Source organism: Mytilus trossulus, chromosome 10, assembly GCF_036588685.1.
Source record: "Mytilus trossulus isolate FHL-02 chromosome 10, PNRI_Mtr1.1.1.hap1, whole genome shotgun sequence".
NCBI lineage: Eukaryota > Metazoa > Mollusca > Bivalvia > Mytilida > Mytilidae > Mytilus > Mytilus trossulus.
The window spans coordinates 61,771,214-61,790,867 of NC_086382.1; the positions used below are offsets into that span (position 1 = coordinate 61,771,214).

Here is a 19,654-nt window from a genome sequence, read left to right on the forward strand (position 1 = left end):
TAATGATGTAGACAGTGTATTTGAAAAAAAAGGAGCGTAATATATGTAAAAATAATTCGCGCAATTTCTTCTAATACATTTTGCAGTGTTTAAAAAAGAACTGTATGGGTTACAGGAAATAGCACATATTTCAATTAATGTCTTAATATTGATAAGTCAGTATGATCCAAATTTTGACAATATCTGCCTCTAATTATATTTTGCGTCATGGAATCACCAGTTTTATGGTGAATGAATGTTTCTGTCCAGTAGCGGGTAGATGTAATCATAGTGCGCTCATTATGAAACAGTTCAAAGTACTTGTCCCTAAATATTTTCCGTGCTCTGCGATAAAACTAGATGTAGCCAAGGCTCCGTGTTGAAGACCATACCTTGACTTATGATGGATTACTTTTATAAATTGTGACTTTGATGGAAAGTTGTCTCATTGGCACTCATACCACATCTTCCTATATCTTTGTAATATGTGAAATACTCCAGTCTTTATTTAAATAGCTGTTGTTATTTTCTCTTCTTCTTCTTCCTCTTGTGGTATACTACTTTACATATATTATTTCTACAGTAGTATTGGTAATTTTTTATATTATTACCGACTACTAAGGTAGTATCTTATACTTAGTATAGCAAATAATAATCGATGCCAATCCAATAAATTATTTACACTTGTAACACTATTTGTTGTTTATAAACAAGGTATATGATACTTTTTATTTATTTTCCATTAACATCATTGATTTCATGCCTCAAGTTTAGAGCATAGATATCAATAAATTGCAATTGGCTTCGAACTAGCTCCCACCAGGGACCTATATAGACAGTCTATATAAGTCCTTGCTCCCACTAACTCTTAGATTAGTACTTCATGTCTTTGTATCTTTTATCTTTTTGTTATTCTTTGTTTATCATGCCTTTTCTCTATCAGACGAGTCAACTTGAGCTCTGAAGTGTGTGTCCTTGTGTTGTGCTGTTCCAGTTTGAGAGGGTTAATCGGTTAAAAATTGTAACTCCGGTTAAAAATTGTAACTCAGTTGTAATGATCGTTATGGGTTATTATTGTCTGTTCTTTTGTATCTTCTATTATTAATAGTTTGTCATGAATAAGGCTCCTGGTTTTCTCATTTGAATTGTTTCATAGTTTGACATGTCGGTCTGTTTAGGAGAAACCATTTATACTTGATGCATATAGGTTTAAGTATCAGATTTTAACCTGTCAGTTTATATGTTTTCAATGTTCTTAGAAACATATTTTCCGTATATTAAACACGTTTGCAGTTTCACTTTGTGAATGGCTATGATTGTATAACTACATAATTAGCTGAAACCATCATAACTTCCAAACAAGGAAGTACGATTTCATTGGTTAACTAGATATAAATCTAAGGCATGAAAATACGGGAGATTTAAGTGCACTTTACAGAACTTGAAATTTAAATTGTAAAAAGGAATTGAAATTGAAAGTCAGAGAAACTATATCAATGTTCATATTCCATCTAATAGCCGGTATTGTATTGCATTTTTTGGAGGTCATTAATTAGTCACTATATATATGATATATATTGGTAATTTGATTTGCGAAACAGACTTTTTATCGACTCCGCTGTAACTTAACGTTTGCTCTTTTTACATTCTGTTTTATCCAATAAAACACAAGAGACATATTGTTTGTTTGTTTTTTCTTCGTTTATGTTTGTTTCATTTGAAATCATTTAATTCGGAAACCGAGTTTTCTCATTTTAGAAGTCCGTACGGTTACGGCCTGTACATGATTTCTTATAAGTGTAGTTATATCCATTATATTGAACTCTGGTGGCGAATTTTCTCATTGCCAATAAAATCACATCTCCTTATTTGAATGTTAACAAAATTGTACTATTTCACATAAGAAGTATAGAATAATATTACACTTCATTTCATGTCTTATAATTTGACGACTTTTCAAGATTTTTCAGGTAACGTGGGTTTTTCCGAGAAACATATACCATATACTACATGGTGCATCCTGGTTTACTATCTAATTAATTCAATGAATTATATAATAAAATAATATTAAGATTGAATTATCATAAATTCGTCACACACACGTTCGGTTTACCCACAAGAGCCATAAGGTCAGTTATCAGAACATTAATTTAAACATTTGTAAAGGAATTGAAAGTCGAAGAAGGTTTATGGATATACATGCATTAGCATTGAAGTGCATTAATTAAAAGGAAGGATACCTTTTCTCCTTTTTTTTTTTTTTTTTTTTTAAATCTATCTAGGAGTTACAATAAACATTGTGTTCATTTCGATGAACTAGTAGACATTATTGTTTAGGGGCCAGCTGAAGCCCTCCTCCGATTAAGGGATTTTCTCTCTGTATGTTAATGGTCGGATTTTTGATTCTTTAGTACATTTCCTGTTTCCTTTCTCAATTCTTTTGATCTTCACACATTCTCATATTCATTAACACATGCACATAACTTAAGCTCATTCCGGATTTTTTTTTTGGTTTTCCCGTATTGACTTAACCTTCAGAAGCCATGTGATCTTTTGCATTATCTTTGCATTCGTAAAACTTTTGGATTTTGATATCCATCTTCATTTTGTGAAGCATAAAACGAAACGAAACTACGCTTGGCTCAAGTTTAAAATCGCAATAAAGTATTTTTTTCTATTTTGACAAAATAAATCATGGCTAGCTATTCCGAATCTTGGGTGAATCAAGTTTTTCTTTATAAATGATAATCTAGGACACTATAAAAATACGATGTGGTATATTACTATCGAGTTAACTCTCCATTAAAGACCAAAATGATGGTCAACTATAGGTCACAATATAGCCTTCAACAATGAGCAAAACCCATTTGACATATCAAGCATTAACAGGCCCTGAAATTACAAACGAAAAATAATTCAAACGAAAAAAATCATAACGGCCGAATGTTTGTGTATAAGAGTAAACGAACATGATTATACATCAAGCAGGCACATACAGAATATGGTCGGGTAAACATGTTTGTGTGCTCCTCTCCACCAAAACCGAGACGCTACAGCATTAGAACAACTTATAAAAATCAATTGAACTGGACAGAAAGATTTATTCTAACTGCGTTGAATTTTCAATTGACGTATAACAGCAAAAAAAGTTTGGTTTACATAAGTAATAATAAGGATTTTATGTCACGATTAAATAACCGGGAGGTAGCTTAGAAAACATTTGACGCATCAACTGTAGCTGTTCCGCTCTTTATTTACCCCATATCAATCTGTAAGATGCCTTAATCTTGTAAAATAATGCTGAAATCTTGGCGAATACAGTTTGTTTTTATTAAGAAGGTGTGACCTTCAACTTTCTCATACAATGTTTTGTTCGACATGTTTTCATTGTGTCTGTTAGACCTTTACATGTAACGAAAAAACAAAATTTGACACCAATTGGGGTTTTGCCAATCTTCCTCATAAGTTCAAATATTTATCATTTTATGTAAAGTTAAATCACGTTTAAATCCACCTGTAAGAAGATTTGAAGGTTTTAACAATTATTTCACTGTGTCTATAAATAACATTATATAAAATAAACACTTGGGTTATAAATGAAATAATTGACACATCATAAACGAAAGAAAATAATTATGAGTGTAGACAGTAGAGTATACATTTTTAGAATGGTTATAAACTAAAAAATATATTCTGAGAAAAAATATGATAGGAAAAGCTTACTTGTATGGCATGGTATTGGTTGCAAAAATTTGATATTTTTCATTCAAATGCAATATTTTTCATTTAATTGGTATATTTTTTCATTTATATGCAATATTTTTTCATTTATATGCAATATTTTTTCATTTGTATGGTATATTTTTTCATTTATATGCAATATTTTTTCATTTATATGCAATATTTTTTCATTTATATGCAATATTTTTCATTTGTATGGTATATTTTTTCATTTAAATGGTATAATTTTTCATTTATATGCAATATTTTTTATTTTAATGGTATAATTTTTCATTCAAATGGTATAATTTGTCATTCAAATGCAATATTTTTTATTCAATTTGTATAACTTGTCATTGTAATGCAATATTTTTCATTCAATTGGTATAATTGTCGTTTTTTTATTTATATGCAATAATTTTTATTTATATGCAATAATTGCATTATGGGAAATTGTTTGACGTCACAAGGTCAAATTTGCAACAACGTTTGTGATTGGTCGATATAGTCGGGCAGCCCCTGCTTGACTCACATGTTGAAGTTGGCACGTTCTCTATGAACTCCCCTGGTTTGATTAGCTGTTGATATCTATATATGAGAAGGTAACGTTTTGTATAACTGTTTGCATTCCCCCTTTCTTTCTCAACACGAATGCATGACCAAGAATTAAAAAAACGCGTCGCCCCACTAACTAAATCTTGCGTTCATGCGAGTACGGCATTGCAGGCTGATACTGTTAGTGTTACTGTTAGGATTATGTACCCTTGTGTTGATTCAATACTAAACATATGGAAAGTTTATAGAAAATCCATAGTCCAAATAATTATGACGTCTGGCAAGGCTATTTTGGTCGCAGGAAGGCGTCCAAGAAAAAAAATCAAAATAGCCTTGCCAGACGTCATAATTATTTGGACTATGGATTTTCTATAAACTTTCCATATGTTTAGTATTGAATCAACACAAGGGTACATAATCCTAACAGTAACACTAACAGTATCAGCCTGCAATGCCGGACTCGCATGAACGCAAGATTTAGTTAGTGGGGCGACGCGTTTTTTTAATTCTTGGTCATGCATTCGTGTTGAGAAAGAAAGGGGGAATGCAAACAGTTATACAAAACGTTACCTTCTCATATATAGATATCAACAGCTAATCAAACCAGGGGAGTTCATAGAGAACGTGCCAACTTCAACATGTGAGTCAAGCAGGGGCTGCCCGACTATATCGACCAATCACAAACGTTGTTGCAAATTTGACCTTGTGACGTCAAACAATTTCCCATAATGCAATTATTGCATATAAATAAAAATTATTGCATATAAATAAAAAAACGACAATTATACCAATTGAATGAAAAATATTGCATTACAATGACAAGTTATACAAATTGAATAAAAAATATTGCATTTGAATGACAAATTATACCATTTGAATGAAAAATTATACCATTAAAATAAAAAATATTGCATATAAATGAAAAATTATACCATTTAAATGAAAAAATATACCATACAAATGAAAAATATTGCATATAAATGAAAAAATATTGCATATAAATGAAAAAATATTGCATATAAATGAAAAAATATACCATACAAATGAAAAAATATTGCATATAAATGAAAAAATATTGCATATAAATGAAAAAATATACCAATTAAATGAAAAATATTGCATTTGAATGAAAAATATCAAATTTTTGCAACCAATACCATGCCATATACTTGATGTATCTTATTTGGGATTATCAAGAAAATATAATATTATCATATTCAGCTTTGCATGTCACATCGATGAAACACCATACATAATGTGGAACGCCCATCTCGTATTCCCGCGTTTGTTCCCGTTAAACTTAAAAAAAACCCAAAAAAAACATCATACAAGAACTATTAAGTTTTTATACCGCAATCTGTTCATTCAATATATATACCTTTAAGAATTATCGAGTATAACATATATATATATATATATATATATAAACATGCCGTGGTTATGATTTAATGCCAAGGCCTTATGAACCGAGGTTAAATAAACGGACATCATTTAGAATATCTATATAAATACAGACAAGGATGTATGCATTATTTTTGTTTACAAATAACTTAAGTACGTCTGTTCTAGTAGTGTTATTTAAATCTCTGTATCTACTGGTCCATAGGTTTGCAAGTCACGTTCTATAATCAGCCTTTGTGTTGATTATCACGATTTGAATTGTATAAGCTGGTATAATTATACCCATATGGAAATTTATTTGATACTATAAATATCTACTTCAATATGTAAAGTACAAGAAACACAAGTAAATCATTAACACAGTGATAAAAGACCACACAAAGACTGGAATAAAAAATGAATTCGAATAGAACGATCGAGGCACACATGTCTGACATAAATCATCTTCATTCACCTGGTCTAATTTTGTCTCGTTATACAATTGTCTCAACAGCAACACAAATCCAAATTCAACAAATATCTATAGATAGTGTAAGATTACGACACCACCAGAAAATAAGATACATAGACACAAGCGTTCAACATTTGTTGATTTTCTTGGCAACACCCCCATCAAGCAAGTCATGATAGATACGCATGGTCTTGGACATTTTTCTATTTGAGGATACATATTTCATATACAGTCGATGCTAAAATGCTACATAGACAGGGAAAGTTCACAACCGGAAAATTTACACTATCTCCTTTTAGACAAAACAAAGTAATTATCAAGAGTTAATACCAATCACTTCTATGTTACTTTTGACAAGTACATGTGAATCGAGTACACTGTCCCTTCATATGATGTTAATAAGGAATCTTTTGACTGATAAAGTAACTATAAATCGTTAAAAAAACATGTTTATGAATGAATATGTTAAAAACAAGATTAAAGAACAGTTAAGATAGACAATGTTTCCATGAAAGGTGTACTGCGCCAGAATGCTATTTACAACTTTATCAATTTGTATTTTTTGTTTATTTCAGACACAGACAGTGTCCCTCACGTGATGATGAAGATCATGTGTGTTGTGATTGGGAGATAAAAACATATCAACAGACAATCGAGCGCTGCAGGAAATGTCAAGTTACACCTACTGACCCATCTGATGTATGTTACTACAGAAAAAGATACAGGCAAGGAATACTCATTGTTATTAAAATTTGAAATAAGAGGATGTGGTCAACGTACGGCTGACCTTTTACAATGAGTAACACACGTATCGTTTAGGAAGTGTAGAATTAAAAAAGTTCCAGGCGTGCAAAATTTGAAACATTTGAAAAGTGAAAACAAACGATACGGTATGGGCTTTACTCATTTTTGAAGGCCGTACGGTGACCTATAGTTGTTAATGTCTGTGTCATTTTGGTCTCTTATGGACAGTTGTCTTATTGGCATTCATACCACATCTTCTTTTTATACAGCAGACAACAACCAATGACAATCAATGATATGGATATAAGCATTAACGTGTAGACATAAGAGACACTATCTTATCACCATGAGGAGAACTCAATTAAACAATGATCAACAATAACATATGTGTATTAAAAAATACTAGCAAAACAGTTCATATACAGCAAGACAAAATCAAATGTAGTGAGGAACGTAAAAAAGTACCACTTACGAATCGAAATTTCATAAGTTAAAGTCAGAAATAATTGCCCAACTTTCTATTGCGAAAAACAAACCAATAACATAGATACATTTTTTTATTGTAGTTATAAGATTAGACAAGGCTGTGTTGATCGTGTTACGTATAATGTGACCGAGTCAACATGTACACCAAAATGTTGTGACGGGTGGACACTTGACGAATATGGCCAATGTTCGATCAGTAAGTTTTATAAAATGTTTGATTTTGTTTCCAATTTTGTTTTCTTATATTTTGATAATAGGGTTTCGACAATTAAAATTGATGAATCTTAACTTTCAAACACACATTTAATGCAACTTAACATAAAATAAGGAGGGAAATATGATATCATTGCCAATGATGCAACTTTTTACAAAAATTCAAATTGAGTAGTTGTAAGCAACAAAAGACAACGATTTAAAGTGACATTAGGCGATATGGAACACGCCTGTTTTTTTTGTGTTTTATTTTTGGTTTTTCGTTTACATCTATATCTTGGAAAAGTGAGGCGTTAATGGTCTATTGTATTGTCCAATATTTTTTGGTGATTCCTGTTATCATTTTCATAATATTTAACGCGTAAAGTAGTAAAACATACAACTTTACTTCAACAAGTTAATCTACAGAGTCTAACTTTTAATTCCTTAATTTACTGTTGTAGAAGCAGATGCAAATACTCAACAAATTGCCTGTGAAAATGGCGGGTCTCCTGCAGGTTACTATTGTTCTTGTCCGAACGGATTTTCCGGGACACATTGTGAATCTGGTATGTATAAATTATCATAAATCCATTACGTTATTGCCTGTTTGTTAAAATAGAGATGTTTATGTAATTAAATAATCTTATGTATAACAAAAGATGATCTGAAGTCTTCGAGATATCTTTACTCGAAAAGCACTAATGTAACCATACAATACCATGTAATTGGTATATTTTGCTATGTGCCTTTCCACGTTGACTCGATCTGTAAAATTGGTTGGGCGCAATGGTAAAAAATAGACACCTTGGTGTTTATATGAATTGGTAAACCTATGAATAATTTTTGTATTATTTGACATTTTTTACAAAGCAGCAAAAAGTTAAACTGACTTGATAATGCAATGGAATGGTGACAAATATATGATCTCCTTCACTTGTTCCTTTGAGTGGCTGTGTATGATTTTGTCAGTTTTAATGGATGTTTGAAAGTACCTCCACAATTTAAAAAATAAAATGAGACTCTAGGTGCTTGAACTTCACGCACTAACTTGTTGTCTCGATGCAGCCAGTGAGTAAAACTTGGATGTAACATTTATGTATTTGTGCCATACATACTACAATAATATTCAAAACAATTACACATTTTATTTCCCCTTTATTTTCAGCTGTTTGCACGCCTCATTGTTTGAATAATGGAATTTGTTCCGGCAGAGATGGAGAAGCTGTTTGTGTATGTCCCGATGGAAGATATACCGGGAAACAGTGTGAAACACGTAAGTTTGGTTGCCCAGAACACATAAGGGCATTCGTCTGTGTTTGTATGTGTGTGAAAATCTTCCCAAAATGTTATTCTTTGACACAAAACAAAAGAGCGTCAAAAAGATATTATAGACATTTATTTGAAATGCCAAATTTATTCAAAACAGGATTATTAGCAGCCTAATAGATACTATAGTGGTCAACATGTTTACATATAACGCAAGATCTTGATAATAGATGTGATTTTCAACCTTTATACAGTATATAGCGAGTAAATATCAGTGAATCGTTGAAATTTGATATAAATTTCTTTAAATAATGACATTTCTAAAAGTTTATATGGTTTCTTATTGCAGCTGTATGTAATCCTGGGTGCCAAAATGGCGGAAGCTGCATTGATGGAATATATAGACCAATGTGTTCCTGTCCACCTGGCTATGAAGGGGAGTCGTGTGAGAAAGGTAGGTATGACATGATATGCTTCTTTGAAGTATTTTTACATACATTTTGTTTTTTTCTAGAGAGTTAAATCCGAATCAGTATTCGGGAATTGCAGCTCTCAAATGTTTACTTTGAGCACTGCTCATCTTTCCATATACATTGTAATTATGTTTAAAATGCGGTAATCAACTCTCGAATGGATATATGCTTAAATATGATGTTAGCTTTAATCGAGCCTCTAATGCGAAAGTGGCTTTGAGAAATCACATTTAACAATGTACAAATTAAGGAAATGGCAATTGGTTTTTCATTTGTTCGGTTGATTGTCAGCGTTTTTCATGTTTTTATAGATGTATGAATGTACTTCCACAAATTAAAAATGAAATATAAATTACGCTGCTTAAACTTAACTTGTTAACTCGTTTTCCCTATGAAATCAATGAGTAAAACATGAATAAAATATTAAATTTTTCGTAACTGTAAGTATTTGATGATAAGAACTATTTTATTTTGCTTTCTTATGTAGCTTCCAAGATAGCGAGCACATGTTAACCCATCTTATTGATTTATATTTTCTTCTCCAAGTTAGAAGTTAACTCATTTAATTACATTATATACGAGTAGTAAAACCAACGATTCGAATTGTTTTCATAACGCATCTGAGTAGGAGATTTCCATCTTGATAATCAAAATTCCATTGTATCTGTCTGTTACGAAATATAAGGAAAAGGACAAGGGATTTATACATTTTACTTTGTAATTATAGAAGTCAAAGATGGTGAATGTCCTGTAGCATCAGGTGCAGGAATTTGTGCTGAAATGTGTACAACCGATTCTGGATGTCCAAACGAGCAGAAATGTTGTGTAAACGGATGTGGTGCTCACCAATGCACGGCACCAGCGGCTACAACATGCACTTATCAAAGTGAACATTATCCAGTCGGTCACCGCCGCCAACAAGATTCCTGCACAACCTGTTTATGTAAAGATCCTAATAGTAAACAACCATGGGAATGTGTTTCTATTAGTTGTCCCAGACTTCCATGCTACAGAACAAAGATGATCCCTAACTTGTGCTGTCCGGTATGCGACGGTAAGTGCACGCCAAGAGTTATCTACCTTAAACCGTGTGGAACAATATAAAACTCGTGAGTTGTTTATAAAGATTGTTATCCCACAAATGCTCCAATGAATTCATGTTTTTTTTTACTTAAATAGAGACAGGTGATTACATTTTTTGTCAATGTCAGCCTTTGGTTAACATTTTCCCCTTCAATGATTCTATTTCTAGGATGGTAGATATTGATATATGATTTTGCTTACTTACTTTTAATAACTAAGAGTGAAGTTAATATACATTATCCCGATAGACAACTATAGAATAACTTTTAGCTGTGTGCTTATTTCTTTCTTTCTTTTACGTTTTCTACTACGTGATCCTTTGTTGCTTTATACATACATTTTGTAGCTTTGAATGCACATGCTTTCATGTTTGCCCATGTTACTTGTGTAAGAAATCTCGAATGATTCTGTTTGTTTTGATCAACCTAATTACGTTATTTGAATAATCTAAAATTACTATACAAACACATTAAGATATGAGAACAAACTATAGATATTGATTTGATTAACATGAACGTGTCTTTTTGAATTTTATCGTTTACATAAGTAGTATTCTTTTTATTTTTTTAAAGAAAAGTACATCAAATAGTTACTGTACAAGCACAATATATGTATATATACATAAGTGTTTGTTTTTGCGAGAGTATATTAGTAGATTAATACATTGTAATTGTTAGAACCTGACAACTCAAATGATTATATTTTTGTCGATTAATTGGATAGTTAAACCTATATGTAAAGAGTTAAGCAAAATAGTATTAAAACAATTTTATATGTGTAAAAAATAAGTGTATCAAATGCAGTCTAATGCAACTTTGTGCATTGAAAGTTAAATTAGTACCATTCGATTGTTCCCTGGTTTCTGCTTGATTTTCTCATTGTAAGAATAAGTGTCTTTCCATATACCAGATATGCCGACCACGACTACAACAACACCCGTACCAACCTCAACAACGCCAACACGAATGCCGACCACAACCTTGCCTTCCACGTGTATGGAGAATGGAACACGTTACCCAATGGGTGCCACTATAAATAGAAATAACTACTGTGAACGTTGCACATGCGTATATACTGCATCTGACAATGGAGAATTGTATGATACCACAAGCTGGCAGTGCATGGTGATAGATTGTTTCTGGGATTCAGCATGCGCCAATTATACAAATATTCCTGGTCAATGCTGTCCTATATGCACCGGTAAATGCTACATCATCATAAAATATACTCACACAGTGTAACATGATATATATTTGATACCGGGTATTGGAAATACTTACACTCACTTTGCATGATTATAAATGGAAAGGTGTCGCTGGTAATATGTGTGTCCCCTCCCCATTATTTTTATTATATATTGCTCTTGAATTGTTAAAGCAATTGTGGTGCTTATCGTGGCTTTCAAATATTTTACCTTTTTCCTCATAGTTTTACGTCTTTGTGATAAGTTATCATCGACACTTTTTTTTAAATAGTGAGGAGGAAAAATGATGTTGAAGAAAACGAATTGAAAATAAAAAATAGTTAATTCATATTTCGTTAAGTCATTGTAAGTATCATTTACCATTTTGTAGTTGTGTTTCCTAATGTTTTGGTTTATCTTCTGTGAAAAGTGATCGAATATCGTGAATTTTTTTATTCAATTTTCATGGATTAATGCCAATTATGTCATGTGACCAAGACATGAATTTTTCCAAATTCGAGATGCATGATCACCAATACTAACAGTGACACTTTCAACGTAATATATAATAATGAAATCAAAATATTTAAAACTATAAAAAACAGTGTAATCTCAGAACCATTTAAATTGACAGTACATTTAACCTAACAAAGTACTGAAAGTACTTGTAATCCGTATTACAATACCTATACTAACAATAGTAAGTGTATCATTCCATATTTAATTTCTTTTAATCTCTCAACATATAACTACTTATCTCTATTCTATTAACCTAGTTTCAGGTATAATTAAGTTTAAAATACTGAAATATTTTATATAAACTTCTTTATTTTCTTACAACATAAGAAGATGACTGAGACCAATACATATTTTGTGTTTATAACATAATAATATAGCAATTTGTATCCATCACAAAAGCGATTATTTTGATAAGATTCATCATGATAAATATATGTTTTTAATTTTAAAGACATTTTCTTGGGGTTCATATAGCATTCAACTTTTAGTCGCCTAAACTGCGCATCTTACTTTATTCATTCGGTATGACCGTACGAAGATACGATATTGACAATGAACCTATCACTTACTTACTACGAAGACGTCCATCATGATATTTTTTTGTTTAATATAAATGTTCGTGTTTGAACACAGTTATCGTAAATAAAATGTAAAATTGGTTGTCATTGATATACCATCTGTTGATAAATTCATATACACAACTCTCGACCTCTTCACCTAATCAAATTCCGCCTTTCGCAGTGTCCTAGTTTGTTGCCTAATTTCTAATATTTGTGCTACGTGTTACAAAATGTTATACCTCATATGCGACACAATTTTCTCAATTTGTCTATTGTATAAATAGGGTTTTGAGATAATAATAATGAACTATTAAAATTATATTATCGATAATAAACATGATCCTTGTACAGTATATGTGTTCGAAGATAATGCTTCTCTATACTTTGCATAGTACAATATACATCAATGCCTCCTATATGAAAATTTATAACCTTCTGTACGGTAATTGATTTTGTAGGTAACAAAAATGAACCTGTTACATTTATTGTGTACTATAATTGCAATTTTTTTATTCATTAAAATATTGACTATAAACGTCATACACGAACTTCAACATTTCTAACTCGATTAACAGATTACTTATCCACTACCACTACCATGAGACCGCCTACAACCAAGACGCCAGGGGCTACCTGTTACAGAAATGGAACGAATTTTGTGATCGGCTCTGAAATACGAGGAAACAATGGTTGTGATAAATGCATTTGTGATTATTATGGACAAGATTTGTTCCCAACATGGAGCTGTTCACCTGCAGTCCAATGTCTTTGGTTTCCCTCAAACTGCACAAATATTACGACTGTTGGATGCTGTCCAACTTGTGCCGGTATAACGCAATATAAATATGCTTGTGTTTGTATATGGCAATATTTGTAGAAGTCGGTCAATATCGCACTAACGGATTCAAGCATGTCGCTTCTATAATCAGTTTTATATAATAAAATCCTAACGGTACAAAAAAGAAAGACTTCATTAACTAATGCTTTAAAAAATGATTATTAATCAATATATGTTCATAAGAAAAAACAAGAAAATGACTGTCAGGCATATGACAGTTGTTATATTTTCGTTTCATGTGATTTAGCCTCTTATTTAGCCATCTTCTTCGGGACTTTCCGTTTAGAATTTTCCTAGGGAATTCGGTATTTTTGTTATTTTACTTTTTCAATACTCATGTTTTAAAAATGTCTAGAAACTATAAATATTTAGACCTTTACGTTTTCATTACTAAAGTTGTTCGAAAGAGGTTTCAGAACGTGTGCATAAAATAATATAACGTACAATTCGTTGTAGTTTTCTTGTAAAAGGGAAACAACTAGAATTTAAAAAATAAATGTTCAAACGCCAAGTGCCTTTAAGATATGACATATAGACACGTTACCTTTATGTCGCTTTTATGGAATCCTCTGGCATAGTTTATAAGTTAATTATTTCTATTACCCGAAGTAAAGTATACCGAGCAATAGAAAATATCAAAGCTTTTGCTGTGAAACATCCAACCAAATAACAATAACCCTCTTGCATCAAAAATGGTTATGGCACATGCATTTGTGGTTATAATTAAAAGTATTGGTTGACAATATGGACATATTTATCGACAGTCCAATGACATTGGTTTCCTATGGACTGCACAATTGTTGCACATGTTTGATGCTGTCAAGTGTATGCCAGTAAATTGAAACTTTTATATGCTTTAAATGTTTATGAATCAACAAGTTTGAATTGTAGGAAAAAACATTAAAATTTTTCATGAAAAAACAATACAATAATGTGCATGCCCGTAGCCAGGATGTATCGAGAAGAATAAAAGGGGTATTTGGGTTCACAAAGAGCCTTAACTTCAATCTCAACCCCAACTTTAATAGTCTTGGTTAATATTGTATCAATGGGGGCTTGTCTCTTCAATACCCTGTCTACGTGGTATTATATTAACTACACTTTTATCATGCTCCTAATACCTTAAGATTGGAAATGGTCATTTTTATAAATTTCCTGTTTACAAAACTATGAACTTTTCGAAAAACTAAGGATTTTCTTATTCCTGGCATCGAGTACCTAAGCTGGCACAACTTTTTGGAATTTTGGGTCCTCAATGCTCTTTAACTTTGTTCTTGTTTTGCTTTACAACTATTTTAATCTGAGCGTCACTGATGAGTCTTATGTAGACAAAACGCTCGTCTGGCGTATCAAATTATAATACTGGTACCTTTGTTAATTATTGGCCAGTTCAAATAAGGCTTCATGTTTGTGAAGTAAACAGTGGAAACAAGTTATTTTGAATAGTTAATTAAGCCTTGATATACAAAACTTAAAGGCTGCAATAATTTACCAATGTTCAAATTGAAGATAATTAACAAAACTATGGTAATAAATAAAAGGGTTAGTGCATGAACTTTGGTGAATATTATTCTTCGTAGAACATATACAAACCTTGCAAGCTTGTTTAGTACAACTTAACACTATTTACTAATAATATATACTATAATATTAATATATTAACTATATAATATTAGTAACTAATAATATTCTTGTAATGCTGAACACTAATACGTGGGAAAAGTTGGAATTTGTTTGTTTTACTGCATTTTAAAACAGACGCAAATACCAATAATAAAACTAATGTCTTTTCTACTAATTGACAAAACTGCAATTATTATTTTATGTTTGGTTGTGAAGATTGAAACAAATATATGTATAAATTATTTATATACTTTTTTTAAGTATACATTTCTTGCATCATTACATATTGTTATGCATATTTCCTTTTGTTTACAATTATCGTCTGTATGTTGTGTTCCAGAATATTTAGTTTCATCTTGGTTGATATCTTTTAATTTTTACTAACCAGACAAGGATATTAGTTCATATAAACCTGTCCTAAGGGGATAAATGAGGATGCGACAAATACAAAATCATTATGATAAGCACGTTGCGGTACTAGTTAAAAAAAATAAACAAGCATTAAGGACACCTCAATTACTTATATATCAGCTTATATGTATTTAAAAAAAAACTGTTTTGCTGGACTCTTATTTGAATTATAGATGTTCCTACAACAAAGGCCCCACCAACAACCGCCAGTCCGCCACGTAACACTTGTACAAAGGACGGAATTGAATATCCAGAAGGGTCTGAAGTCGGCACAGATAGCTGCAACGCTTGCATTTGTATTAAAATGGGAAGACAAAATCCGGAATGGACATGTAGGATTGTTGATTGTCCTCCAATAACATGTTTATCACAAAAGAATATTCCCGGGCAGTGCTGTCCTGTCTGTGATGGTAAACAAAATAAGTTATATCTTACAAAATCCCTCTTTTTATTTCTTCAAGCTTTGATATCTTTCTCCCCCTTTTCTGTTTCATTGAAGAGTTGTAGTAGTCATTGCTTCATGCTTCAAGAATCATATCATATAGTCGGAAACGAATACAATAAACAATCATTATAATTAAATGTCAATGCACTATACACACTTGTGAAATACTCGACAATGAAGGAACTGAATCCTCTTGGACATTTTGATATAATGTTTTGTGTAAATGTAATACACTACAAACACTTAATCTAACCCTTTCAATGGGTGTGAAAGCGTTGTCCAATTTGTAAATGCGAAACTCAAAACAAGTATGTTTATATCATCTATCATTTTTTTTATATGAATGTAGATAAACCACCAGTTGAATGCGGACCCATTTGTGAAATGTTTTGTGAAAATGGATTTCAAACTGATGAGAAGGGTTGTCCAATATGTGCATGCAAAAGTAGGTTTTCTATTCCAATGTATTTAAAATTTGAGTTAAAAAGTACATTGTAACTGTAAGAAGAAACCATACCGTAATTTCAGATAGTCAATGTATCTTTTAATGATCAAACGTTAGAGACTTAAACGAATACAATAAATCATCATTATAATTTAATGTCATTGCATTATATACACTTGTGAAATACTCGACAATGAAGGAACTGAATCCCCTTGGACATTTTGACATAAAATTTTTGTAATTGTAATACACCACAAGGATCATGTTGTCTGGAGTAGTCGAATAGTGAGCCAGAAATTGGTATCGTCTTTACATTTGTGTGAACACCTTATGTCCTTCAAATGAAATGACTTTTTATGTGTAAATCACATAACCAATATCGGTTAATGATATATTATAATAAGATTAGAAAATTCATAAAAATGTTTAAGATAAATGATATATTAAATGTATGGTCTGATTTTGAAAATACAGCATGTAAGTTGTTATATGAAAATATTTGACAAAACTCGGCAACTTGAAGTTAAACAGAGGGAATGGAATATACTAGTTGTCTGTTATAGGACATATATGCTTAAATCAATATGTTTTCTTATCTTGACACTTAGGGGCGACATCAAAAGATCAATGTAAGAAAAAAAAACTTAAATCAAATAGTTTGGGGGAGGGGGGGGGGTTGAACTGCTGCAAGATTTGGTTATCCGACATTGGTTGTTATATATATCTATATGGGTCAAGAGGGAGGTGGGGGTGGGTGGTGTTGAGGGGTGTCACTGTGTCAGGGAAAAAAACTATGTGAATTAAGTTTTTTATCCTTCATTTAACTTTTGATGTCGTCCCTTATTTAATGTATATTGAACATGGCACAGTGCTGTTTGCATACATATTACAGAAGTTAATAATGCACATGGTGTTTATCAAATAAATATATAATCATAACATGGAACATGGATAAAATCTGCATGCATGGGCGTTTTTGAAGTTTTATGGCACATAGCCCATATCTGTTTGCATGTATATCATTCAATTGAATAATGTGCTTGTTTCATATCTGCATACATGGATATATTTAATATGAGTATGTACATGGAATATATATTTATGCGTAAACAATTATCAAATCAATAATGCACATGATCCATATCTGAATATGTGGGCAGTTTTTGTGTCACATGGTCAATAGCTGCGTGCATTCAATTGTACAAACAAGACACAAAAGCAATTATCGGATATTTGCTTTATTTTCATATCTTATTTTAATTTTAATTATTTTATAATTGCCTTTTTACACATTATATGAGTTCATTCATGTCATAGATAGCTTGAACACCTCTATGAAACGCTTCTTTTCCGATGCACTATGAAACCCCCTTTATCATCTAGATAATTATTCAATATTTCATTTTGTTACAGATATGAAATGTAATCCTCCATTTATTTTTTGTTTTTTTTCCAGTTTCAGCAACCTATGTAGGCTGTTTAATGTGTGTTTAGTAGTCACCACCGTCTTTGCACTATATATAGACTTTCATTTAGTGCTTAGTTTTTAATACAGATTCCGCCATCGTATGTTGCTTCTGAAGTGTCTTTTTATTAAGTTTCAGATTTTACAATTTTTATCCTAAAAAAATAAAAACTGATATGACTTTGTCTTTGGAACTGCTCACTATATTTATATTCTCGTTAATACACCTATGGTACCTAATTATAACGCTGATTTATTTTGCTGTTACGCGATTATTGACACTAGTTTTTTGTATTGACTACTTTTCATAACACTTAATCTAATCCTTTGAATGAAGGAGAAAGGGTTGTCCAATTAGGTAATGCAAAACTCAAAACAAGTATGATATAATATATCTATCAAATGTATTTTTTTTTATATAAATGTAGATAAACCACCAGTTGAATGTGGACCCATTTGTAAAATGTTTTGTGAAAATGGATTTCAAACTGATGAAAGGGGTTGTCCAATATGTACATGCATTTCAAGTAGGTTTTTCTTTTCCAGTATATTAGAGAGTTGAAAAAATCAATGTTAATGATATAAGAAACAATACCGTAAAATCAGATAATCAATGTCTCCTTTAATAATCAAACTTTAGAGACTTCATATATCATAACCATCTTCTCTGCAATCTAAAGAACGCATGCTTCAACGCTTTGCTCTTCAACTTCGAACTTAATTTGGACTTTTTAAATTTCAAACTTTCGAATGTCACTGAAAAGTCTTTTGTAGATGAAACGCGCATATACAAATTTTCAATCCTGATATCTATGAATGTTGATTTGAACGATGTCAAACATTTATGGATACATCTATGTAAATGTTTACTTTGTCTCGTTAGCAACTACCACAACACCAGCACCCACAAAAGTCAGTCAAAGCTGTACATATAATGGAGAAATTTACCCCATGGGTCATCATATCTGGAGATCAGACTGTATGATGTGTACTTGTTATTTGATTAACGGACAGAAACCAGACTGGAGTTGTATGATTAACGATTGTCAAAAGCCAAATTGCAGCAATCCAGTCAAAATTTCGGGTCAATGCTGTCCTGTTTGCCCTGGTAAATTACTATCTACGAACACAAAATGTCAAAGTTTGCCATTTTTGAAACTTTAGACTGGTTTTTTTTGTCTTTATAAACGATTTAGGTCCTCACTTTTTTTTATATTTCATACAAAAAATATTATTTAAAATGATGTCTTACTTTGCTTAATTGACCGTATATAAAATAGAAATTGCAAATCTTCATAGGGATACCTTAATTTTCTAATTCAACTAATCAAATGTACAAGCCTTTCTGACAGCTGCACACATTTACATTATGATACCATAATCAAATTGATTTAACACTCTTCATCTCAAAATATTTGTTCAATTGATATAAAATTGAACATGATGCTCGGATTGTTTCAATAATTTCATTCGATCATAGACCATAGTTTTTTTAAGTAAAGTTATTGTACTGAATAAACTGACTACACTTGGCTTGTTTGAATTGCTTCAATTATATGCACTGCTTTGCTTTTTTCTCAGCAACATCCACACCGGCCCCAACTACACCTAAATCATCAATATGCTCCTTCAATGGTATACAATATCAGCACATGAGCACTATTAAACAAACAGATTGTAAAACATGCGTATGCCAATACCAGTATGGCGGATATTTAGATTGGTCATGTCGCACAGAAGCCTGTGTGTACTGTGAAAATCCCAGAATGATTACAGGACAGTGCTGTCCGATGTGTGATGGTAAGCTTAAGA

General features: G+C 31.5%; 2 protein-coding genes across 13 annotated transcripts in view; both read left to right on the plus strand.

Annotated features, from left to right (window-relative positions):
• LOC134688335 (sushi, von Willebrand factor type A, EGF and pentraxin domain-containing protein 1-like) overlaps window positions 1-19,654 on the plus strand; it is a 136,576-nt gene that overhangs the window by 85,396 nt on the left and 31,526 nt on the right. The gene's annotated exons all lie outside the window — the stretch shown is intronic.
• LOC134688334 (cysteine-rich motor neuron 1 protein-like) overlaps window positions 1-19,654 on the plus strand; it is a 35,618-nt gene that overhangs the window by 8,894 nt on the left and 7,070 nt on the right. For 3 of the 12 annotated variants that reach the window (XM_063548932.1, XM_063548931.1, XM_063548930.1), the window contains exons 2-14: window positions 6,682-6,831; window positions 7,417-7,532; window positions 7,993-8,097; window positions 8,697-8,804; window positions 9,147-9,251; window positions 9,998-10,324; window positions 11,263-11,553; window positions 13,191-13,442; window positions 15,661-15,897; window positions 16,282-16,377; window positions 18,271-18,369; window positions 18,726-18,950; window positions 19,424-19,642. In XM_063548932.1, the coding sequence (XP_063405002.1) occupies window positions 6,682-6,831; window positions 7,417-7,532; window positions 7,993-8,097; window positions 8,697-8,804; window positions 9,147-9,251; window positions 9,998-10,324; window positions 11,263-11,553; window positions 13,191-13,442; window positions 15,661-15,897; window positions 16,282-16,377; window positions 18,271-18,369; window positions 18,726-18,950; window positions 19,424-19,642 (2,330 nt within the window). The remainder of the gene's footprint in view (window positions 1-6,681; window positions 6,832-7,416; window positions 7,533-7,992; window positions 8,098-8,696; window positions 8,805-9,146; window positions 9,252-9,997; window positions 10,325-11,262; window positions 11,554-13,190; window positions 13,443-15,660; window positions 15,898-16,281; window positions 16,378-18,270; window positions 18,370-18,725; window positions 18,951-19,423; window positions 19,643-19,654) is intronic. The other 9 variants (XM_063548934.1, XM_063548935.1, XM_063548933.1 and 6 more) reach the window with 9 other exon arrangements.